This window comes from Silurus meridionalis, chromosome 7, assembly GCF_014805685.1.
Source record: "Silurus meridionalis isolate SWU-2019-XX chromosome 7, ASM1480568v1, whole genome shotgun sequence".
Classification (NCBI taxonomy): domain Eukaryota; kingdom Metazoa; phylum Chordata; class Actinopteri; order Siluriformes; family Siluridae; genus Silurus; species Silurus meridionalis.
Genome location: NC_060890.1, coordinates 22,246,200 through 22,272,035, shown reverse-complemented (window position 1 = coordinate 22,272,035; position 25,836 = coordinate 22,246,200). Strand labels below are relative to the sequence as shown.

Sequence of the window (25,836 nt, the reverse complement as noted above, 5' to 3'; positions counted from 1 at the left end):
TAAGGGAGATGTGCAGACCTGCAGTAACTACAGGGGAATAAAGTTGATCAGTCACACCATGAAGTTATGGGAAAGAGTAGTGAAAGCCAGGCTGAGAGAAGAGATGACCATTTGTGAGCAACACTTTTCAGTTTCATGCGTGGAAGAGCACCACAGGCGCATTATTAACGTCAAAAGGAATTGCATTGTGTGTTTGTGGATTTAGAGAAAGTGTACAACAGGGTAATGAGAGAAGAGTTGTGGTGTTGTATGAGGAAGTCAGGTGTGTCAGAGAGGTATGTAAGGGTGGTGCAGGACATGTATGAGGACAGTGTGACAGCAGTGAGGTGTGCAGTAGGAACGACAGACTGGTTCAAGGTGGAGGATGGACTGCATTGAGGATCGGCTCTGAGCCCTTTCCTGTTTGCAGTGGTGATGGACAGGTTGATGGACGAGGTCAGACAGGAGTCTCCTGGACTATGATGTTTACGGATGATATTGTGATTTGTGGTGAAAGTAGTGAGCAGGTTGAGAAGAACCTTTAGAGGTGGAGGTACGTGGTGGAGAGAAGGGGAATAAAAGTCAGTAGGAGTAAGACAGAGTACATGTGTGTGAATGAGAGGGAGGGCAGTGGAGTGGTGCAGTTGCACTGAGAAGAGTTGGAAAAGGTGGAGAAGTTCAGGTACCTGGGGTCAACAGTGCAAAGTAATGGAGAGTGTGTTAGAAGTTAAAGGAAAAAAGTGCAGGCAGGGTGAAGTGGGTGGAGAAGAGTGGCAGGAGTGATTTTGATAGAAGGGTTTCTGCAAGAGTAAAAGGGAAAGTTTATAGAACTGTGGTGAGACCTGTGATGTTGTATGGACTAGAGACAGTGGCATTGAGAAAAAAGGAAGTGGAGCTGGAGGTAGTAGAGCTGAAGATGTTGAGGTTTTCTTTGGGAGTGACGAGGATAAACAGGATAAGAAACGAGTTTATTAGAGGTACAGGCGAGCTTGAGATGGTTTGGACATGTGCAGAGGAGGGACATGGGGTATATCGGTAGGAGAATGCTGAGGATGGAGTCACCAGGAAAGAGGAAAAAAGGAAGACCAAGGAGGGAGCTCATGGATGTGGTGTGAAAGAGGCAGATGTAGAGGACAGGTGGTATGGAGACAGATGATCCGCTGTGGTGACCCCTAATGGAAGAAGCCTAAAGAAGAAGAGAACACTTTTTCCAGACTTTTGTTGCCAATGACCCAAAATGTTTTGAGATCTGTTGTGGCCATAAATTGCAAAATGACCTTATTGTTTTCTTAAAATGGTACATTTCCTCACTGTAAACATTTGATATGTATTGTATGTTTTATTGTGATTAAATTAGAATTTTACACAGTGTCCCAACTTTTTTGGAATTGGGGTTGTAAATAAATAGCTGTTCTAATAGGAAGAGAGATGATGTTTTCAGACACAAGAACACACGTCGTTTGCATTTCACATCATACACTTTTACCTTAACATACCTAAAGGTGGAGACATTATGCCATGTTAATTGACAGAAACATCCTTGTGCTGCTTTTTGCATAAACACACCTCTAACATAAAACAGAATTTTAAAAGCCTTTTGTCCATTTGTTACTAACTTACTTTAAAGGAACAATGAACATCAAAGGCAGTGTTATAGTCTTATTCCTCTGTTTCCTGACTCTATTTTCCTTAACAGGTAGGTCATTCTAATTTAAGCTATTCACCATATCATTTTCATTTTTGTGTGGTCTAATTTGTCTGCATTTAAGCTGTACATTTGAATACAGAGTTTTAAGTCTCTTATGTATTGTCCACATAAGTTTCCCATGAAGTGAATAAGAATTACAAACATATATTGCCATAATGCTTAAAATGTATTTTGTCCACAGACTGTAGCAAATGTCAGACCAATATATTAGAAGTGGACAGTCTCACCTTTTTACTGACTGATGACAATAAGCTGCTTATGGATAATGATCAATTCACGTACATTTGAAGTGGATTTGATTACTGCTTTAAAATTACTTTACAATTATTTGTCCACAGACTGTACCAAATGTACCAATGTATTAGAAGGGGGCACTCTCACATTTATACTGGCTGATAATAATAATCCACTTGGGGATAATGATCGATTCATTTTAAAAAAAGATAATACAATTAAAGTCCCCAAAAGGAAGCGGAATGAAAAGGGACCAGGGATTGTGGAAGGTAATTCCCTGAAGTTCAAGCATGTGGAAATGAGTGATACTGGAACATACATCGTTGAGGTTTTTGATGATAAGGGCACCAACAAAAAATCATACTCGGAAAGCGTATGTGTATATGGTAAGACATTTTGAATTATAAAAGCTATTTTAGTTCATCCTTTCATCCTTTTAATCAATGTGATTAAAACAGTTACACTTTACAAATGTTGATATCTTATACCTCATCACTAATGCAGTATTGTTTTATATTTGCTATTTAAAAGGCATCTTTATAAAACTATTAATAATACAAATGAATTGCATCAATATACTTGCAATGCTTTAATTCTATCTTTAACAGCAAAAGTCCCGAAGCCAAGAGTGAATATTACATGCCTGGAAAAAAATGTTGACATCAGATGTGAGGTCGAAATCAACAACGATCTAAGATCAGAAATATCTTACAGCTGGCACAAAAATGGGAAAGAATTAATGAAAGAATTCAACTTCTTTGTCCCTGATGAGCAAGCCGTGGCGACTGTGGCAAGGAAAAACTCCCTTAGATGTTATGAGGAAGAAACCTTGAGAGGAACCAGACTCAAAGGGAACCAATCCTCATCTGGGTGACATCAAGAGTTTGATCATAAATCTTTCAACAATACAGAACACTGGAGTGAGAACTAACATGATTACTGGAGTATAAGATTATAATTAATGTTCTTTCTGCAGTCTTAAACAGTCTATATGGTTAGTAGCTCCGAGTTTTATAAGCTCAGCATTTGTGATCACCACAGATCCAGCATCAGCTTCTCCATGCCAGAGCCTTTAAACACTCCAGGAGGTCCAATGTCAAAACTCCACACATGTAGCGGGATCCAAATGGCACTGGTACGTCTCTAGATGGTTCAGGATGTTTGTGAGTTCGGCATCTACTTCTTTAAAGGTCCGTAATCATCACGAGGTGGGAGGTGACTGGAGCTGGAGCAACCTCAGGATGCCTCGGGATGGGGAGAGAAAGAGAAGCAGTGGAGAGGAATTAGCGTAGCTGCTGTTCATGATATTAACAGCACAAGTTGATAATGTGCATGTGATCAGATGTTCTGGATACAGTTCAGTGTCATGTTCAACAGTAAGCAGGACATTTTGAAAGTAATAAATGATGGCAGATACTTTAACTTGCCACAACAGTAAAAGTGACAGTAGATTACACTTGATCTGGTGAAAAGCTACGCAACTTTTAAAACCATCAAGGATAGACTTTAAAGGGGCTGAAGGCCCCAGATTGACAATTGTTAGGGGCCCAAAAAAATCTGGACCTTGAAGCTGCACCTACTCCAAGCAGACAAAACTTTACCCAATAGAACAAAACCACCAAGCAGTCATTGAACAGAGGAAGATATAAACAACATGTCAATTCTTTAATTTTTTTTTAATAAAAGCGCACGCTCTGTTTTAAACTTGTTTTGCTTGGCAGTGGTGGATTTAGGCAGAGGCAACATGTGCAGCTGCCCAGGGTTGCATCTTGCTGGGTTGCTGCATGAAGTATCGATGCAAATCCATCTTTTTTTTTTCAAACTACTCAATTACTTCATTACACCACGGTCAATGAACTTGGTCGGGACTAGGGAGTAAGAGTAACATAAGAGTCTTTTCACAAACTGAGTTAATTAAGCAAAAAGTCTTGTGATAAAAATAATAATAGAAACATTATGGCCATAATAAATCATAGTACTTGGATAAGAAAGTACATTTGAAGGCAAATGATTTTGAACTGTTACTTAAATGACAGTTTAAAAGGAGCACTATTACTTTTACTGGATTCATATTTTACCTACTGTTTCTCTACTTTTACTCAAGTACCTGCTTTTTGTACTTCATCCACCACTGTTAGTTGCAAAATGTTTCTCCAACTGTTTAATTTTAATGACACTTTTTTTGGCCAAAGGAGGAGAAGGAGTGGAGGAAGACGTCTACAGAGACGGCAGGAAAAGGAGAAGTGGAGGAGAGATAAGGTTCGGGTTGGTATTTTAAATGTGGGAACTATGATTGGTAAAGGGAGAGAGTTAGCTGATATTAGAGAGGAGAAAGGTAGATATGTTGTGTGTTCAGGAGACCGAATGGAAATATTGGAGGCTGGTTTTAAACTCTTCTATCATGGTGTGTATGGAAAGAGAAACGGTGTAGGGGTGATCCTGAAGGAAGAGTGCAGTAAGAGTGTAGTGGAAATGAAGAGAGTTTTTGATTAACCTAAAGCTGTAAGTTGTGGGGGTGGTGATAAATGTAAACATAAAAAGGATTTATACCGATTGGCCAGGCAGAGAGACCGAGCTGGGAAGGATGTGCTGCAAGTTAGAGCAAGAGGATGGAGATGTGTTGACTAGTGAGGAGAGTGTGTTGAGAAGATGGAGGGAGTGTTTTAAGCAGCTGATGAATGAGGAAAATGAGAGAAAGAAGGTTGGATGATGTGGAGATGGTGATACAGGAAGTGGATAGGATTGGTAAGGAACAAGTGAGAACGGCGATTAAGAGGATGAAGAGGGGAAAGTCGGTTGTACCAGATAACATACCGGTAGAAGCATAGAGATGTTTAGGAGAGATGGCAGTAAAGATTTTATCCAGATTGTTTAACAAGATTCAGAAGGTGAGAGGATGCCAGAGAAATGCAGAAGGAGTGTGCTGGTACCGATCTTTAGGAATAAGGGAGATGTGCAGACCTGCAGTAACTACAGGGGAATAAAGTTGATCAGTCACACCATGAAGTTATGGGAAAGAGTAGTGAAAGCCAGGCTGAGAGAAGAGATGACCATTTGTGAGCAACACTTTTCAGTTTCATGCCGTGGAAGAGCACCACAGGCGCATTATTAACGTCAAAAGGAATTGCATTGTGTGTTTGTGGATTTAGAGAAAGTGTACAACAGGGTAATGAGAGAAGAGTTGTGGTGTTGTATGAGGAAGTCAGGTGTGTCAGAGAGGTATGTAAGGGTGGTGCAGGACATGTATGAGGACAGTGTGACAGCAGTGAGGTGTGCAGTAGGAACGACAGACTGGTTCAAGGTGGAGGATGGACTGCATTGAGGATCGGCTCTGAGCCCTTTCCTGTTTGCAGTGGTGATGGACAGGTTGATGGACGAGGTCAGACAGGAGTCTCCCTGGACTATGATGTTTACGGATGATATTGTGATTTGTGGTGAAAGTAGTGAGCAGGTTGAGAAGAACCTTTAGAGGTGGAGGTACGTGGTGGAGAGAAGGGGAATAAAAGTCAGTAGGAGTAAGACAGAGTACATGTGTGTGAATGAGAGGGAGGGCAGTGGAGTGGTGCAGTTGCACTGAGAAGAGTTGGAAAAGGTGGAGAAGTTCAGGTACCTGGGGTCAACAGTGCAAAGTAATGGAGAGTGTGTTAGAAGTTAAAGGAAAAAAGTGCAGGCAGGGTGAAGTGGGTGGAGAAGAGTGGCAGGAGTGATTTTGATAGAAGGGTTTCTGCAAGAGTAAAGGGAAAGTTTATAGAACTGTGGTGAGACCTGTGATGTTGTATGGACTAGAGACAGTGGCATTGAGAAAAAAGGAAGTGGAGCTGGAGGTAGTAGAGCTGAAGATGTTGAGGTTTTCTTTGGGAGTGACGAGGATAAACAGGATAAGAAACGAGTTTATTAGAGGTACAGGCGAGCTTGAGATGGTTTGGACATGTGCAGAGGAGGGACATGGGGTATATCGGTAGGAGAATGCTGAGGATGGAGTCACCAGGAAGAGGAAAAAGGAAGACCAAGGAGGGAGCTCATGGATGTGGTGTGAAAGAGGCAGATGTAGAGGACAGGTGGTATGGAGACAGATGATCCGCTGTGGTGACCCCTAATGGAAGAAGCCTAAAGAAGAAGAAGAGAACACTTTTTTCCAGACTTTTGTTGCCAATGACCCAAAATGTTTTGAGATCTGTTGTGGCCATAAATTGCAAAATGACCTTATTGTTTTCTTAAAATGGTACATTTCCTCACTGTAAACATTTGATATGTATTGTATGTTTTATTGTGATTAAATTAGAATTTTACACAGTGTCCCAACTTTTTTGGAATTGGGGTTGTAAATAAATAGCTGTTCTAATAGGAAGAGAGATGATGTTTTCAGACACAAGAACACACGTCGTTTGCATTTCACATCATACACTTTTACCTTAACATACCTAAAGGTGGAGACATTATGCCATGTTAATTGACAGAAACATCCCCTTGTGCTGCTTTTTGCATAAACACACCTCTAACATAAAACAGAATTTTAAAAGCCTTTTTGTCCATTTGTTACTAACTTACTTTAAAGGAACAATGAACATCAAAGGCAGTGTTATAGTCTTATTCCTCTGTTTCCTGACTCTATTTTCCTTAACAGGTAGGTCATTCTAATTTAAGCTATTCACCATATCATTTTCATTTTTGTGTGGTCTAATTTGTCTGCATTTAAGCTGTACATTTGAATACAGAGTTTTAAGTCTCTTATGTATTGTCCACATAAGTTTCCCATGAAGTGAATAAGAATTACAAACATATATTGCCATAATGCTTAAAATGTATTTTGTCCACAGACTGTAGCAAATGTCAGACCAATATATTAGAAGTGGACAGTCTCACCTTTTTACTGACTGATGACAATAAGCTGCTTATGGATAATGATCGAATTCACGTACATTTGAAGTGGATTTGATTACTGCTTTAAAATTACTTTACAATTATTTGTCCACAGACTGTACCAAATGTACCAATGTATTAGAAGGGGGCACTCTCACATTTATACTGGCTGATAATAATAATCCACTTGGGGATAATGATCGATTCATTTTAAAAAAAGATAATACAATTAAAGTCCCCAAAAGGAAGCGGAATGAAAAGGGACCAGGGATTGTGGAAGGTAATTCCCTGAAGTTCAAGCATGTGGAAATGAGTGATACTGGAACATACATCGTTGAGGTTTTTGATGATAAGGGCACCAACAAAAAATCATACTCGGAAAGCGTATGTGTATATGGTAAGACATTTTGAATTATAAAAGCTATTTTAGTTCATCCTTTCATCCTTTTAATCAATGTGATTAAAACAGTTACACTTTACAAATGTTGATATCTTATACCTCATCACTAATGCAGTATTGTTTTATATTTGCTATTTAAAAGGCATCTTTATAAAACTATTAATAATACAAATGAATTGCATCAATATACTTGCAATGCTTTAATTCTATCTTTAACAGCAAAGTCCGAAGCCAAGAGTGAATATTACATGCCTGGAAAAAAATGTTGACATCAGATGTGAGGTCGAAATCAACAACGATCTAAGATCAGAAATATCTTACAGCTGGCACAAAAATGGGAAAGAATTAATGAAAGAATTCAACTTCTTTGTCCCTGATGAGCAAGCCGTGGCGACTGTGGCAAGGAAAAACTCCCTTAGATGTTATGAGGAAGAAACCTTGAGAGGAACCAGACTCAAAAGGGGAACCAATCCTCATCTGGGTGACATCAAGAGTTTGATCATAAATCTTTCAACAATACAGAACACTGGAGAGTGAGAACTAACATGATTACTGGAGTATAAGATTATAATTAATGTTCTTTCTGCAGTCTTAAACAGTCTATATGGTTAGTAGCTCCGAGTTTTATAAGCTCAGCATTTGTGATCACCACAGATCCAGCATCAGCTTCTCCATGCCAGAGCCTTTAAACACTCCAGGAGGTCCAATGTCAAAACTCCACACATGTAGCGGGATCCAAATGGCACTGGTACGTCTCTAGATGGTTCAGGATGTTTGTGAGTTCGGCATCTACTTCTTTAAAGGTCCGTAATCATCACGAGGTGGGAGGTGACTGGAGCTGGAGCAACCTCAGGATGCCTCGGGATGGGGAGAGAAAGAGAAGCAGTGGAGAGGAATTAGCGTAGCTGCTGTTCATGATATTAACAGCACAAGTTGATAATGTGCATGTGATCAGATGTTCTGGATACAGTTCAGTGTCATGTTCAACAGTAAGCAGGACATTTTGAAAGTAATAAATGATGGCAGATACTTTAACTTGCCACAACAGTAAAAGTGACAGTAGATTACACTTGATCTGGTGAAAAGCTACGCAACTTTTAAAACCATCAAGGATAGACTTTAAAGGGGCTGAAGGCCCCAGATTGACAATTGTTAGGGGCCCAAAAATCTGGACCTTGAAGCTGCACCTACTCCAAGCAGACAAAACTTTACCCAATAGAACAAAACCACCAAGCAGTCATTGAACAGAGGAAGATATAAACAACATGTCAATTCTTTAATTTTTTTAATAAAAGCGCACGCTCTGTTTTAAACTTGTTTTGCTTGGCAGTGGTGGATTTAGGCAGAGGCAACATGTGCAGCTGCCCAGGGTTGCATCTTGCTGGGTTGCTGCATGAAGTATCGATGCAAATCCATCTTTTTTTTTTCAAACTACTCAATTACTTCATTACACCACGGTCAATGAACTTGGTCGGGACTAGGGAGTAAGAGTAACATAAGAGTCTTTTCACAAACTGAGTTAATTAAGCAAAAAGTCTTGTGATAAAAATAATAATAGAAACATTATGGCCATAATAAATCATAGTACTTGGATAAGAAAGTACATTTGAAGGCAAATGATTTTGAACTGTTACTTAAATGACAGTTTAAAAGGAGCACTATTACTTTACTGGATTCATATTTTACCTACTGTTTCTCTACTTTTACTCAAGTACCTGCTTTTGTACTTCATCCACCACTGTTAGTTGCAAAATGTTTCTCCAACTGTTTAATTTTAATGACACTTTTTTTGGCCAAAGGAGGAGAAGGAGTGGAGGAAGACGTCTACAGAGACGGCAGGAAAAGGAGAAGTGGAGGAGAGATAAGGTTCGGGTTGGTATTTTAAATGTGGGAACTATGATTGGTAAAGGGAGAGAGTTAGCTGATATTAGAGAGGAGAAAGGTAGATATGTTGTGTGTTCAGGAGACCGAATGGAAATATTGGAGGCTGGTTTTAAACTCTTCTATCATGGTGTGTATGGAAAGAGAAACGGTGTAGGGGTGATCCTGAAGGAAGAGTGCAGTAAGAGTGTAGTGGAAATGAAGAGAGTTTTTGATTAACCTAAAGCTGTAAGTTGTGGGGTGGTGATAAATGTAAACATAAAAAGGATTTATACCGATTGGCCAGGCAGAGACCGAGCTGGGAAGGATGTGCTGCAAGTTAGAGCAAGAGGATGGAGATGTGTTGACTAGTGAGGAGAGTGTGTTGAGAAGATGGAGGGAGTGTTTTAAGCAGCTGATGAATGAGGAAAATGAGAGAAAGAAGGTTGGATGATGTGGAGATGGTGATACAGGAAGTGGATAGGATTGGTAAGGAACAAGTGAGAGCGATTAAGAGGATGAAGAGGGAAAGTCGGTTGTACCAGATAACATACCGGTAGAAGCATAGAGATGTTTAGGAGAGATGGCAGTAAAGATTTTATCCAGATTGTTTAACAAGATTCAGAAGGTGAGAGGATGCCAGAGAAATGCAGAAGGAGTGTGCTGGTACCGATCTTTAGGAATAAGGAGATGTGCAGACCTGCAGTAACTACAGGGGAATAAAGTTGATCAGTCACACCATGAAGTTATGGGAAAGAGTAGTGAAAGCCAGGCTGAGAGAAGAGATGACCATTTGTGAGCAACACTTTTCAGTTTCATGCCGTGGAAGAGCACCACAGGCGCATTATTAACGTCAAAAGGAATTGCATTGTGTGTTTGTGGATTTAGAGAAAGTGTACAACAGGGTAATGAGAGAAGAGTTGTGGTGTTGTATGAGGAAGTCAGGTGTGTCAGAGAGGTATGTAAGGGTGGTGCAGGACATGTATGAGGACAGTGTGACAGCAGTGAGGTGTGCAGTAGGAACGACAGACTGGTTCAAGGTGGAGGATGGACTGCATTGAGGATCGGCTCTGAGCCCTTTCCTGTTTGCAGTGGTGATGGACAGGTTGATGGACGAGGTCAGACAGGAGTCTCCCTGGACTATGATGTTTACGGATGATATTGTGATTTGTGGTGAAAGTAGTGAGCAGGTTGAGAAGAACCTTTAGAGGTGGAGGTACGTGGTGGAGAGAAGGGGAATAAAAGTCAGTAGGAGTAAGACAGAGTACATGTGTGTGAATGAGAGGGAGGGCAGTGGAGTGGTGCAGTTGCACTGAGAAGAGTTGGAAAAGGTGGAGAAGTTCAGGTACCTGGGGTCAACAGTGCAAAGTAATGGAGAGTGTGTTAGAGAAGTTAAAGGAAAAAAAGTGCAGGCAGGGTGAAGTGGGTGGAGAAGAGTGGCAGGAGTGATTTTGATAGAAGGGTTTCTGCAAGAGTAAAAGGAAAGTTTATAGAACTGTGGTGAGACCTGTGATGTTGTATGGACTAGAGACAGTGGCATTGAGAAAAAGGAAGTGGAGCTGGAGGTAGTAGAGCTGAAGATGTTGAGGTTTTCTTTGGGAGTGACGAGGATAAACAGGATAAGAAACGAGTTTATTAGAGGTACAGGCGAGCTTGAGATGGTTTGGACATGTGCAGAGGAGGGACATGGGGTATATCGGTAGGAGAATGCTGAGGATGGAGTCACCAGGAAAGAGGAAAAAGGAAGACCAAGGAGGAGCTCATGGATGTGGTGTGAAAGAGGCAGATGTAGAGGACAGGTGGTATGGAGACAGATGATCCGCTGTGGTGACCCCTAATGGAAGAAGCCTAAAGAAGAAGAGAACACTTTTTCCAGACTTTTGTTGCCAATGACCCAAAATGTTTTGAGATCTGTTGTGGCCATAAATTGCAAAATGACCTTATTGTTTTCTTAAAATGGTACATTTCCTCACTGTAAACATTTGATATGTATTGTATGTTTTATTGTGATTAAATTAGAATTTTACACAGTGTCCCAACTTTTTGGAATTGGGGTTGTAAATAAATAGCTGTTCTAATAGGAAGAGAGATGATGTTTTCAGACACAAGAACACACGTCGTTTGCATTTCACATCATACACTTTTACCTTAACATACCTAAAGGTGGAGACATTATGCCATGTTAATTGACAGAAACATCCTTGTGCTGCTTTTTGCATAAACACACCTCTAACATAAAACAGAATTTTAAAAGCCTTTTGTCCATTTGTTACTAACTTACTTTAAAGGAACAATGAACATCAAAGGCAGTGTTATAGTCTTATTCCTCTGTTTCCTGACTCTATTTTCCTTAACAGGTAGGTCATTCTAATTTAAGCTATTCACCATATCATTTTCATTTTTGTGTGGTCTAATTTGTCTGCATTTAAGCTGTACATTTGAATACAGAGTTTTAAGTCTCTTATGTATTGTCCACATAAGTTTCCCATGAAGTGAATAAGAATTACAAACATATATTGCCATAATGCTTAAAATGTATTTTGTCCACAGACTGTAGCAAATGTCAGACCAATATATTAGAAGTGGACAGTCTCACCTTTTACTGACTGATGACAATAAGCTGCTTATGGATAATGATCGAATTCACGTACATTTGAAGTGGATTTGATTACTGCTTTAAAATTACTTTACAATTATTTGTCCACAGACTGTACCAAATGTACCAATGTATTAGAAGGGCACTCTCACATTTATACTGGCTGATAATAATAATCCACTTGGGGATAATGATCGATTCATTTTAAAAAAAGATAATACAATTAAAGTCCCCAAAAGGAAGCGGAATGAAAAGGGACCAGGGATTGTGGAAGGTAATTCCCTGAAGTTCAAGCATGTGGAAATGAGTGATACTGGAACATACATCGTTGAGGTTTTTGATGATAAGGGCACCAACAAAAAATCATACTCGGAAAGCGTATGTGTATATGGTAAGACATTTTGAATTATAAAAGCTATTTTAGTTCATCCTTTCATCCTTTTAATCAATGTGATTAAAACAGTTACACTTTACAAATGTTGATATCTTATACCTCATCACTAATGCAGTATTGTTTTATATTTGCTATTTAAAAGGCATCTTTATAAAACTATTAATAATACAAATGAATTGCATCAATATACTTGCAATGCTTTAATTCTATCTTTAACAGCAAAAGTCCCGAAGCCAAGAGTGAATATTACATGCCTGGAAAAAAATGTTGACATCAGATGTGAGGTCGAAATCAACAACGATCTAAGATCAGAAATATCTTACAGCTGGCACAAAATGGGAAAGAATTAATGAAAGAATTCAACTTCTTTGTCCCTGATGAGCAAGCCGTGGCGACTGTGGCAAGGAAAAACTCCCTTAGATGTTATGAGGAAGAAACCTTGAGAGGAACCAGACTCAAAAGGGGAACCAATCCTCATCTGGGTGACATCAAGAGTTTGATCATAAATCTTTCAACAATACAGAACACTGGAGAGTGAGAACTAACATGATTACTGGAGTATAAGATTATAATTAATGTTCTTTCTGCAGTCTTAAACAGTCTATATGGTTAGTAGCTCCGAGTTTTATAAGCTCAGCATTTGTGATCACCACAGATCCAGCATCAGCTTCTCCATGCCAGAGCCTTTAAACACTCCAGGAGGTCCAATGTCAAAACTCCACACATGTAGCGGGATCCAAATGGCACTGGTACGTCTCTAGATGGTTCAGGATGTTTGTGAGTTCGGCATCTACTTCTTTAAAGGTCCGTAATCATCACGAGGTGGGAGGTGACTGGAGCTGGAGCAACCTCAGGATGCCTCGGGATGGGGAGAAAGAGAAGCAGTGGAGAGGAATTAGCGTAGCTGCTGTTCATGATATTAACAGCACAAGTTGATAATGTGCATGTGATCAGATGTTCTGGATACAGTTCAGTGTCATGTTCAACAGTAAGCAGGACATTTTGAAAGTAATAAATGATGGCAGATACTTTAACTTGCCACAACAGTAAAAGTGACAGTAGATTACACTTGATCTGGTGAAAAGCTACGCAACTTTTAAAACCATCAAGGATAGACTTTAAAGGGGCTGAAGGCCCCAGATTGACAATTGTTAGGGGCCCAAAAATCTGGACCTTGAAGCTGCACCTACTCCAAGCAGACAAAACTTTACCCAATAGAACAAAACCACCAAGCAGTCATTGAACAGAGGAAGATATAAACAACATGTCAATTCTTTAATTTTTTTAATAAAAGCGCACGCTCTGTTTTAAACTTGTTTTGCTTGGCAGTGGTGGATTTAGGCAGAGGCAACATGTGCAGCTGCCCAGGGTTGCATCTTGCTGGGTTGCTGCATGAAGTATCGATGCAAATCCATCTTTTTTTTTTCAAACTACTCAATTACTTCATTACACCACGGTCAATGAACTTGGTCGGGACTAGGGAGTAAGAGTAACATAAGAGTCTTTTCACAAACTGAGTTAATTAAGCAAAAAGTCTTGTGATAAAAATAATAATAGAAACATTATGGCCATAATAAATCATAGTACTTGGATAAGAAAGTACATTTGAAGGCAAATGATTTTGAACTGTTACTTAAATGACAGTTTAAAAGGAGCACTATTACTTTTACTGGATTCATATTTTACCTACTGTTTCTCTACTTTTACTCAAGTACCTGCTTTTGTACTTCATCCACCACTGTTAGTTGCAAAATGTTTCTCCAACTGTTTAATTTTAATGACACTTTTTTTGGCCAAAGGAGGAGAAGGAGTGGAGGAAGACGTCTACAGAGACGGCAGGAAAAGGAGAAGTGGAGGAGAGATAAGGTTCGGGTTGGTATTTTAAATGTGGGAACTATGATTGGTAAAGGGAGAGAGTTAGCTGATATTAGAGAGGAGAAAGGTAGATATGTTGTGTGTTCAGGAGACCGAATGGAAATATTGGAGGCTGGTTTTAAACTCTTCTATCATGGTGTGTATGGAAAGAGAAAGCGGTGTAGGGGTGATCCTGAAGGAAGAGTGCAGTAAGAGTGTAGTGGAAATGAAGAGAGTTTTTGATTAACCTAAAGCTGTAAGTTGTGGGGGTGGTGATAAATGTAAACATAAAAAGGATTTATACCGATTGGCCAGGCAGAGAGACCGAGCTGGGAAGGATGTGCTGCAAGTTAGAGCAAGAGGATGGAGATGTGTTGACTAGTGAGGAGAGTGTGTTGAGAAGATGGAGGGAGTGTTTTAAGCAGCTGATGAATGAGGAAAATGAGAGAAAGAAGGTTGGATGATGTGGAGATGGTGATACAGGAAGTGGATAGGATTGGTAAGGAACAAGTGAGAACGGCGATTAAGAGGATGAAGAGGGGAAAGTCGGTTGTACCAGATAACATACCGGTAGAAGCATAGAGATGTTTAGGAGAGATGGCAGTAAAGATTTTATCCAGATTGTTTAACAAGATTCAGAAGGTGAGAGGATGCCAGAGAAATGCAGAAGGAGTGTGCTGGTACCGATCTTTAGGAATAAGGAGATGTGCAGACCTGCAGTAACTACAGGGAATAAAGTTGATCAGTCACACCATGAAGTTATGGGAAAGAGTAGTGAAAGCCAGGCTGAGAGAAGAGATGACCATTTGTGAGCAACACTTTTCAGTTTCATGCCGTGGAAGAGCACCACAGGCGCATTATTAACGTCAAAAGGAATTGCATTGTGTGTTTGTGGATTTAGAGAAAGTGTACAACAGGGTAATGAGAGAAGAGTTGTGGTGTTGTATGAGGAAGTCAGGTGTGTCAGAGAGGTATGTAAGGGTGGTGCAGGACATGTATGAGGACAGTGTGACAGCAGTGAGGTGTGCAGTAGGAGCGACAGACTGGTTCAAGGTGGAGGATGGACTGCATTGAGGATCGGCTCTGAGCCCTTTCCTGTTTGCAGTGGTGATGGACAGGTTGATGGACGAGGTCAGACAGGAGTCTCCCTGGACTATGATGTTTACGGATGATATTGTGATTTGTGGTGAAAGTAGTGAGCAGGTTGAGAAGAACCTTTAGAGGTGGAGGTACGTGGTGGAGAGAAGGGGAATAAAAGTCAGTAGGAGTAAGACAGAGTACATGTGTGTGAATGAGAGGGAGGGCAGTGGAGTGGTGCAGTTGCACTGAGAAGAGTTGGAAAAGGTGGAGAAGTTCAGGTACCTGGGGTCAACAGTGCAAAGTAATGGAGAGTGTGTTAGAGAAGTTAAAGGAAAAAAAAGTGCAGGCAGGGTGAAGTGGGTGGAGAAGAGTGGCAGGAGTGATTTTGATAGAAGGGTTTCTGCAAGAGTAAAAGGGAAAGTTTATAGAACTGTGGTGAGACCTGTGATGTTGTATGGACTAGAGACAGTGGCATTGAGAAAAAAGGAAGTGGAGCTGGAGGTAGTAGAGCTGAAGATGTTGAGGTTTTCTTTGGGAGTGACGAGGATAAACAGGATAAGAAACGAGTTTATTAGAGGTACAGGCGAGCTTGAGATGGTTTGGACATGTGCAGAGGAGGGACATGGGGTATATCGGTAGGAGAATGCTGAGGATGGAGTCACCAGGAAAGAGGAAAAAAGGAAGACCAAGGAGGGAGCTCATGGATGTGGTGTGAAAGAGGCAGATGTAGAGGACAGGTGGTATGGAGACAGATGATCCGCTGTGGTGACCCCTAATGGAAGAAGCCTAAAGAAGAAGAAGAGAACACTTTTTTCCAGACTTTTGTTGCCAATGACCCAAAATGTTTTGAGATCTGTTGTGGCCATAAATTGCAAAATGACCTTATTGTTTTCTTAAAATGGTACATTTCCTCACTGTAAACATTTGATATGTATTGTATGTTTTATTGTGATTAAATTAGAATTTTACACAGTGTCCCAACTTTTTTGGAATTGGGGTTGTAAATAAATAGCTGTTCTAATAGGAAGAGAGATGATGTTTTTCAGACACAAGAACACACGTCGTTTTGCATTTCACATCATACACTTTTACCTTAACATACCTAAAGGTGGAGACATTATGCCATGTTAATTGACAGAAACATCCCCTTGTGCTGCTTTTTGCATAAACACACCTCTAACATAAAACAGAATTTTAAAAGCCTTTTTGTCCATTTGTTACTAACTTACTTTAAAGGAACAATGAACATCAAAGGCAGTGTTATAGTCTTATTCCTCTGTTTCCTGACTCTATTTTCCTTAACAGGTAGGTCATTCTAATTTAAGCTATTCACCATATCATTTTCATTTTTGTGTGGTCTAATTTGTCTGCATTTAAGCTGTACATTTGAATACAGAGTTTTAAGTCTCTTATGTATTGTCCACATAAGTTTCCCATGAAGTGAATAAGAATTACAAACATATATTGCCATAATGCTTAAAATGTATTTTGTCCACAGACTGTAGCAAATGTCAGACCAATATATTAGAAGTGGACAGTCTCACCTTTTACTGACTGATGACAATAAGCTGCTTATGGATAATGATCGAATTCACGTACATTTGAAGTGGATTTGATTACTGCTTTAAAATTACTTTACAATTATTTGTCCACAGACTGTACCAAATGTACCAATGTATTAGAAGGGGGCACTCTCACATTTATACTGGCTGATAATAATAATCCACTTGGGGATAATGATCGATTCATTTTAAAAAAAGATAATACAATTAAAGTCCCCAAAAGGAAGCGGAATGAAAAGGGACCAGGGATTGTGGAAGGTAATTCCCTGAAGTTCAAGCATGTGGAAATGAGTGATACTGGAACATACATCGTTGAGGTTTTTGATGATAAGGGCACCAACAAAAAATCATACTCGGAAAGCGTATGTGTATATGGTAAGACATTTTGAATTATAAAAGCTATTTTAGTTCATCCTTTCATCCTTTTAATCAATGTGATTAAAACAGTTACACTTTACAAATGTTGATATCTTATACCTCATCACTAATGCAGTATTGTTTTATATTTGCTATTTAAAAGGCATCTTTATAAAACTATTAATAATACAAATGAATTGCATCAATATACTTGCAATGCTTTAATTCTATCTTTAACAGCAAAAGTCCCGAAGCCAAGAGTGAATATTACATGCCTGGAAAAAAATGTTGACATCAGATGTGAGGTCGAAATCAACAACGATCTAAGATCAGAAATATCTTACAGCTGGCACAAAAATGGGAAAGAATTAATGAAAGAATTCAACTTCACAACATCTATAGAGGACAAATCAACGTACACCTGAACTGTGAACAATCCTGTTCATAGCAACACAAGTGATCCAGTAAAACAAACATGTAAATGTTTATCATGCTCTTTTTATTTTGTAACTTAAATACTTATTCCTTAGTTTGATTATATTATATATGTGGGTATGTATGGTATACATTCATTCTAACTAATTAAGTTATTAATTTATCATTTTGTTTAGGTTTCAATGTGGGTGCACTTGATTTTTGGAGCCTGGTGTGGATCTTAGCTAGTGGTGGAGGCCTCATACTTATTATTGTGTTCGTGTCTGTTGGATGGCGTGTCTGTAGACGCAAAAAAGAACAAGAGCAAGGTATGTTCTGTTTTGGATTTCATGAAATGATTAGTATTTTCTATTTGGTTGTCAGGGGAAAGAACGTGCCGGAAAACCAAAGTGAAATCCACAAAGGTTTTTATTGAAAAAATAAAGAGCAAGACAGAAAACGGCAAAACCGCAACGAAACTCCAGGTTAAATAACCCTGGTGAAAACTATGGTTAGACAAAATACACAGAGTCCTGTAACCAATGATAAGTTAAACAGAGTGCTGGGATAGTCCGACAGTGTTCCTTAGCCTAAGCTGTAGAACGGACAATGAGCTGGTGGAGAAATGGCATTTAAGTAGCGTGCACACTGATGAGGGCCAGGTGTAGCTGATTAGTATGTGGGAGAGCTGCTTGGAGTGATAGGTGGAGGTGTGGCTAGTGGATCCCTGACAGTGGTTTATATCATTGAACATTATACATTATACACTCTTTAAATTAAAACTATTGTGTTCAGGTCATGTATTCTAAAGGAAAACAAAACATCCATTCAGATTTCTCTGACAGTCTGTCTTAGCTTTCTGTCAGTATTTATATTAGCTAGTTAGCTTTGTTAGCTGCACAGGGCTTAAAAGAACAATGTCACTAATTGTGAGTTTTTCCTGTTGAAATTAATGCACCTAATACATTTGTCTGACTTGCACCCATATACAGTAGTATGATGCTGTAATCACCATGTTTCTCCGCCAGGATGCTATGGCTAGTTAATGAGCAGTACCTGCTTTATCTCAAATTCATTAGAATAACAGAAAAAATATTTATTAGATGAGAGGATGTTTTTTTTTCAAGAAGTTCTTCAGGTTCTTTAACTTGCATGTCATCTCTTTTTGTCTTTATGCAAGTGCAGGATAATCTATTATTTAGTCAGACATGTGACACATCATACAGAAACAGTTCATGTTTAAGTTTTGTTCACATTAAAGATCAGAATGGGAAGAAATATTATCTCAGTGGCTCAGTTTGACTAAGGCATGACTTATTATTTAAGACAGACTGGTTGACTTTGAATAGAATGTATGAGTTTACACCGAATCACTGTTACGCATATCTAACAGTGACTAACTGCTGTGCCTGATGTGCAAAAAGGAACAACTGCAAGATAAATTCACTTTTAGTTTTTGTGAAATTATTATTATAGTATGTAGATATAATGCTTTTTTTTGCAAAGCATTTTGATAATGTTATGCAATTACACAAATTAAAACAGGAAACAGACATCCTATAGTCTTTTTGGATTCTAGATGTGACAGCTGAAACTTGCCTACTGCATCTTCTTGAACTGCTATACAGTACATGATCCATTACAGAGCAGTGCAACACATTTAGAGGAAATTGCTATCTGCCCTCATCTGCATGCTTGAACCTATAAAGGCCTGAGATTGTATAGTGTGCAAATAACATTGTAAAAAAAAAAAAAAAAAAAAGCTCTGTTAGACTTTTGGTCTAGCTGTAGTTTGATGACACCATCAAGTTGTGATCTCGGAAATATTTTCCTGTTGCACAACCCATGAACGCACTCTTCATTTTAAATTCGTATAAATCATTATAAGCCACATTTCTCATGTTTATGTTGTTTGTAAGTTTGTTGTCAAGCAGTAACATTTCTGAGTGGGCAAAATCACCAGCTTCTGGAAAAAGAAGAAAAATGCTCATAAGTAAAGATATTGTTCCTCCGCCTATTTAACCACATTATATATACCGGTACATTCATAACGCATGTATGAACCAATGTATAATTGTTTAATAAAATAGGATTTCCATGACTACTCCATTATTCCATGAATAATCCTACAGATGATTTTTAAACAAATCAATCCATATCCTGCTCACAGGATGAATATTGATACTCACAGGATGAATGTCCCCTTCTAATACTTAATACTGTGTTCTTTTACAGGTACAGAGGGGTTATGAAATAATTATCTTACCAATTTTATCATCCAAACCTCTTCACTTACTGACTCCTAACCCACATCTCTTAAACCATCTCAACCAGATGTGCAGAATCTGTATAAATGCATAAACATTCAGTCAATAGCATAAAATAAATGTAACAGTATTTGTTTATTATTTCATTTGTAAATATGTCCTTTTATGTTGTGTTCTTTTTTTATTATTTTGAAGTGAAGAAAAAGCCATTTTTTTATTTAATGCATATCATTACATTTATGTATAATTGCCTTTCTCTGTTTTTGATTGAAAATAAATAAATAAATACAACCCAGTTCCAAAAAGTTACTTCAATGTGCAAAATGTAAATACGAGGTGTTACAAGAAAGTACTCTATTTATCTACGTTTAATACGTCTATTACCTTCAAAATAGTCCCCTTGCACAGCAATACAAGTCAAGTCAAGTCAAGTCAAGTTTATTTGTATAGCGCTTTTCACAACAGACATTGTCTCAAAGCAGCTTTACACAAATCAACAGTGATGGTGAATGGTGTGCATTTGTCCCTGATGAGCAAGCCGTGGCGACTGTGGCAAGGAAAAACTCCCTTAGATGTTATGAGGAAGAAACCTTGAGAGGAACCAGACTCAAAAGGGGAACCCATCCTCATCTGGGTGACATCAAGAGTTTGATCATAAATCTTTCAACAATACAGAACACTGGAGAGTGAGAACTAACATGATTACTGGAGTATAAGATTATAAGTAATGTTCTTTCTGCAGTCTTAAACAGTCTATATGGTTAGTAGCTCCGAGTTTTATAAGCTCAGCATTTGTGATCACCACAGATCCAGCATCAGCTTCTCCATGCCAGAGCCTTTAAACACTCCAGGAGGTCCAATGTCAAAACTCCACACATGTAGCGGGATCCAAATGGCACTGGTACGTCTCTAGATGGTTCAGGATGTTTGTGAGTTCGGCATCTACTTCTTCAAAGGTCCGTAATCATCACGAGGTGGGAGGTGACTGGAGCTGGCCAAACCTCAGGGTGTCTCGGGATGGGGAGAGAAAGAGAAGCAGTGGAGAGGAATTAGCGTAGCTGCTGTTCATGATATTAACAGCACAGTTGATAATGTGCATGTGATCAGATGTTCTGGAGCACAAGGTTATGATGTGATGTGTGTTATGTGTAGGCTTTGCTAAAAAGATATGTTTTTAATCTACACTTAAATTGGGTGAGTGTGTCTGAGCCCCGAACACCGTCAGGAAGACTATTCCAGAGTTTAGGAGCTAAATGTGAAAACGCTCTACCACCTTTAGTGGACTTTGCTATTCTAGGAACTACTAGAAGCCCAGAGTTTTGAGATCTCAGGGAGCGTGGCGGATTGTAGCGTGTTAAAAGACTGGATACAATACAGTGCCCCTAGTGTTCCTGCCACTTCTGGAATGTGTCCTGGAAGTCTTCTTGTCGAAGTGTGTCAAGCACTTTCTGCTATTTGTGCTGGATCTCCACAATGGTGTCAAAACGGCGACATTTGTGCTGGAACTTGACTGTCAGGAAGAGAGCAAAGTCCACAGAGCCAAATCTGGCAATTATTTGGATTGTTCGTGACAATCATCATGCACAAGTTGCCGAATGGTTTAGAAATTTTTGGGGGGTAAGCTTGTTGCTTATCTCTTGTCATCTTCCGGTGGTGTCCTTCAGCTCTTGAAGTGCGTGTACCACTCAAAACATCTCGAACAACTTATTGTAGCATTGACGAATGTCAAACGTGCATCATGTTAGATGTCTCTATGTCAGATTTGCCCAGTTTCACTGAGAACTGAAAATATCCTATATGTGTTTGATACAGGATTCTAGCAGTTATGGGAGTTCATTGTTCTTTTTTTCTTTTCATGATGTGCCAAATGTCTCCAAATGGTGAAAGGTCTGAACCAGTGGTCCCCAACACCCGGGCAGTGGACAGGCACCGGTCCGTGGGTCAATTGGTACCGAGCCGCACAAAAAGAATACATAACTTACATTATTTCCGTTTAATTTATTACCTGATTCTGAACGATGTTTTATTTTGGAAAATGACCAGATTCTCTCCGCCACATCTGTCAATGACTCACTCTTGATGCATGTCATGATGCCTCGGTCACATGTCTTACCTCCATCCGCTACCTTCTTAAAGGTGCTGCTCCGGCCGCTAACACACAATACATTACTGCTAAATTCAAACCACCAAGCTAGCAAAATAAACAAACAACAACACAGTGGATTCATGTTTATTATTATATTTGGAAAATACCAGTTTTTATGGTTGTATCTTTGAATTTTGTTGTATTTATCCACCACACCTTAAAGGCCGGTCCATGATAATATTGTCTGACATTAATCTGATCCGTGGTGCAAAAAATGTTTAGGACCGCTGGTCTAGACTACAGACAGGCCAGTTCAGCTCTGGGACCCTTCTTCTACAAAGTCATGCTATTGTAATAAGTGCAGAATTCAGTTAGCATGGTCTTGCTCAAATATGCAAGGTCTTCCTTGAAAAATATGGTTTTTGGGTGTTGGCATTTCTTTTGCCTAGAGATTTCTCCAGATTCTTTGAAAGTTTGGATTATATTATATACTGTAAATAATGAGATATTTACCTGTTTTGCTATTCTATGTTAAGGAACATTATTCTGAAATTGTTTGACAATTTGTAGACACAGTGTTAGTGAATTAGTGAAGACTCTGCCTCTCTAAAATAATCTTTTTATATTTGTTCCAGACTTTTGTTGCCCAGTCCCTCAAAACTTTTTTGAAATGTGTTACAGCCATCAAGTTCAAATTTACCTTATTATATATATATATATATATATATATATATATATATATATATATATATATATATATATATATATATATGAGAAGTAAATTGCAGATGCCTCTGTATTCAGAGTTTATTCTAAAGTGTTGCAGGGTATGTGGTTTTCCTGTCAATTCACCTTGCCTAAAAATGAAACTGTGGATGGAATTTTTGAAGGTCATAGGTGCCATTTGCGGGGCCACTCTTAGACAGTCTCACAGCTGTCAAATAATGTAACATAATTTTATGTTAAGGTTGTTGTTAAATATCTTTAAATAACCTTTAAAACACACACATATAATTAGCGTTAATTAGGTTGATCGTTTACATCATTATCATACTCATGAATTGGAAAGTTAATTAATGTGTGAACTTTGTGTACCAAATTTATTACACCTTATGTTGTATATTTATATTCTAATGTTCAATTCAATTCATTTTTATTTGTATAGCACTTTTAACAATGAAAATTGTCTCAAAGCAGCTTTACACAGATAATGTGGTGATAAAAAATGAATATGTTCTTTATAAGTGTAAGTTTGTTTCTGATGAACAAGCCGGTGGCAACTGTGGCAAGGAAAAACTCCCTGAGATGGCATAAGGAAGAAACCTTGAGAGGAACCAGACTCAAGAGGGAACCGTCCTCATCTGGGTTGCACCAAATGTCCATTTCTTGCAGATATACGATGTTGCAGGGTGCAGTGATTGTTATCAAAACCAAACTGTAGTCCTGAGTCAATGTAGCGGACTGTTGACATTAACTACAGTCCAATCCATCCTCAAAGCACCTGTTCTTACTCCGGAATTTCATGGAACCACTCAAGGCGTTGATGAGAAACCGTCCCCAGCTGAACAGAGTGGCCTCCAAACGAAGAGAACACTATCCAGAGGCAGGCCTGGACGAAGTGGGAAGATCCACGGAGGGATTCATTTTCAACTCGACCAAAAGAGAGGCCTATCTGCTCCTTTACCACAGAAAAATCTGATAAAAAAAACTTGACTAAATAAATACGTTTTCAACCTCAACTTGAACACTGAGACTGTGTCTGAGTCCTGATCACTGATTGGAAAGTTGTTCCATAACTGTGGGGCTTTATAAGAAAAAGATCTGCCCCCTGCTGTAGTCTTCATTATTTGAGGTACCAACAAATAGCTTTTGATCTAAGTAGGCATGGAGGATCATACTGGTATAGAAGTTCACTCAGATACTAAGATCACTAAGTTTACTCAGATACTATAAGTGCTTTATACGTCAGTAGTAAAGGTTAAATAATGTTATAGTCATATGTTATACCATTGTTTGTTTCTATTCCTTCACAGTTTTACAGGGTTTTTTTTGTTGCCCACTGTGTTAAAGGCATATATAAATGAAGTTGATGCAAATAGTGCTTTATTTAGTGTAGTCTGAAATGCCCAGTAAACTCAACAGGTCCAGACAGTCTGTTTGTTATAAACATTGATCAGTTTTCAACCATAGGACCAGTTTTAACCGCTAAGCTTTCATTGCCAACCACATAACCATTACTAATGTGTAAAAGTGACATGTCATGCACCCGTTTTAGTGTTTTATATATACAACTTACTGCTCACTTCATAAGTAACTTTCTTTCTACACATGTATATATATATATGTAACCCTCTTCGCCGGTGTGCTCCCCCAATTGTCTCTGCGTTGTGTTTGAATGAAGGATGAACGAGGAGGACACCACGATTGTTGAGTCAAACAGAGCAGCTTTCTTTAATTAGGCTTCTTTATCCAACTCAGTCACTTTCACAGCAGAACCAACACTGACACCGCCTTTTCACAAAGGAAATAGAACTGGCTCATTACAATGTCCAACATAGATACATATACATACATACACACACACATTTATAACACACTAAATATGGATGTGGCTACAGCTAAATAGTAAGTCATGGTTCACAAATTCCAAAAAAAAAACAAAATTAAACTACTGCATGTAACAGACAAATGTTGGCTGTAGCCAAAATAAAAAGAATAACACATCACGACATTACATAAAATATGCTGCACCACATGGAACACAGAAAACATGCAAGAAATAAAATATATAAAAACAATCCATCCAATATAATTTCACAAACATTTTATTAAACCCTTTGTAAAACAATATATTTCTTTGAATAACATGGATGGCTAACCTAATTGGATAAATTTAACATATATTATTGAGAACAGTGAAAATCCTTCTTACCTTTTCACAAAGGAAATAGAACTGGGGGAAACAGCTCCACCCTTGCGAATAAAGGTTTAATCCACTAATAACAAAGAACACACAGCTCCCTCCAATGACAGGAAGAGCAAATTACACTATCCTACATATATATATATATATATATATATATATATATATATATATATATATATATATATATATATATATATATATACACTGGCGATCAAAATGAGAGAACAATTTATAAATAATTGAACAATTTTGAAATAATGTCATCTTCACTGCTCAACATTTATTATATATAAATGTATATATATAAATATATACCATATTTTCCGGACTATAAGCCGCTACTTTTTTCCCACCCTTTAAACCCCGTGGCTTAAACAATGAAGCGGCTAATTTATGAATTTTTCCTGGGTTTTTTCCGGTTTCACGAGCCCCGTAACATTACACCAATGAAATTGCCGAACGGGTTCAGGTGAACCAATGAAATTCTTTATAACAAATCAGATGCTCTCCCACTGAATCAAGTCGCACCACATCATAAATATGGATGAGGTTCCTCTGACGTTTGACCTGTCGCTCACTCGGACTGTCAACAGGAAATGCGAATCATTCCTCACACTGAAAACAACTGGGCATAAAAAAACGCACTTCACCTGTGTTCTGAGCTGCACGGCTTTGGAAGAAAAGCTTCACCGATGGTGATTTTTAAACGCACTATGATGCCAAAAGAAAAACTCTTGAGAGAAATTGTTGTGAAAGGAAGGAGAAAGACAGTGAACAATGACTTTCTTGGTAGGCTACTGTTTAGATAGAAGCCGTGTAACAGACACTGTCTTTCGTTAAAGCCTGTGTAAAGTTCATTAGTTTAAGTGTAGGCACCTGCGGCTTATATACAGGTGCGGTGTATTTATGTTCAAAATAAAAATCTTCGTAAAATTCAGTGTGTGCGGCTTATATTTGGGTGTGCTTAATAGTCCGGAAATTACTGTATTATATATAACCTATATATAATAATATATATAATATATATATATATATATATATATATATATATATATATATATAAATAAAATCTGTTTGGTGAAATGTCGATATAAGTCTCCCTTTGAGCCGTTGACCAGGGTGCCTTTGAGGTTCCTTACAGTCAAGACTGTTTTCCTCCTGCCAATCTCCTCTCTCAAGAGAGCAGGGGATCTTTAGGCCCTCTCTGTGGCCCCTTCTTTCCTGGAATTCACTCCCGGCATGGCCAGTGCCTTTCTCTT

General features: G+C 38.6%; 1 protein-coding gene and 2 long non-coding RNA genes across 3 annotated transcripts; 2 read left to right on the top strand and 1 right to left on the bottom strand.

The window, feature by feature from the left end:
* The first annotated feature begins 1,598 nt into the window (after positions 1–1,598).
* Positions 1,599–2,717, top strand: LOC124389415. Its single transcript, XR_006926581.1, has 3 exons — positions 1,599–1,675; positions 2,026–2,307; positions 2,530–2,717. It is a non-coding gene; the product is annotated as an uncharacterized LOC124389415 (long non-coding RNA).
* Positions 2,718–16,199: 13,482 nt separating this feature from the next.
* Positions 16,200–24,057, top strand: LOC124389372 (T-cell surface antigen CD2-like). Its single transcript, XM_046854749.1, is given in 5 exon segments — positions 16,200–16,270; positions 16,621–16,902; positions 17,125–17,361; positions 17,496–17,627; positions 24,053–24,057. Coding segments are annotated over 5 exon segments (720 nt in total). The 5' UTR covers positions 16,200–16,206.
* Positions 24,058–24,078: 21 nt separating this feature from the next.
* LOC124389242 lies at positions 24,079–24,667 on the bottom strand. The gene is made up of 2 exons (XR_006926539.1): positions 24,584–24,667; positions 24,079–24,162 (listed from the first exon to the last, which is right to left on the bottom strand). It is a non-coding gene; the product is annotated as an uncharacterized LOC124389242 (long non-coding RNA).
* Positions 24,668–25,836: the final 1,169 nt, after the last annotated feature.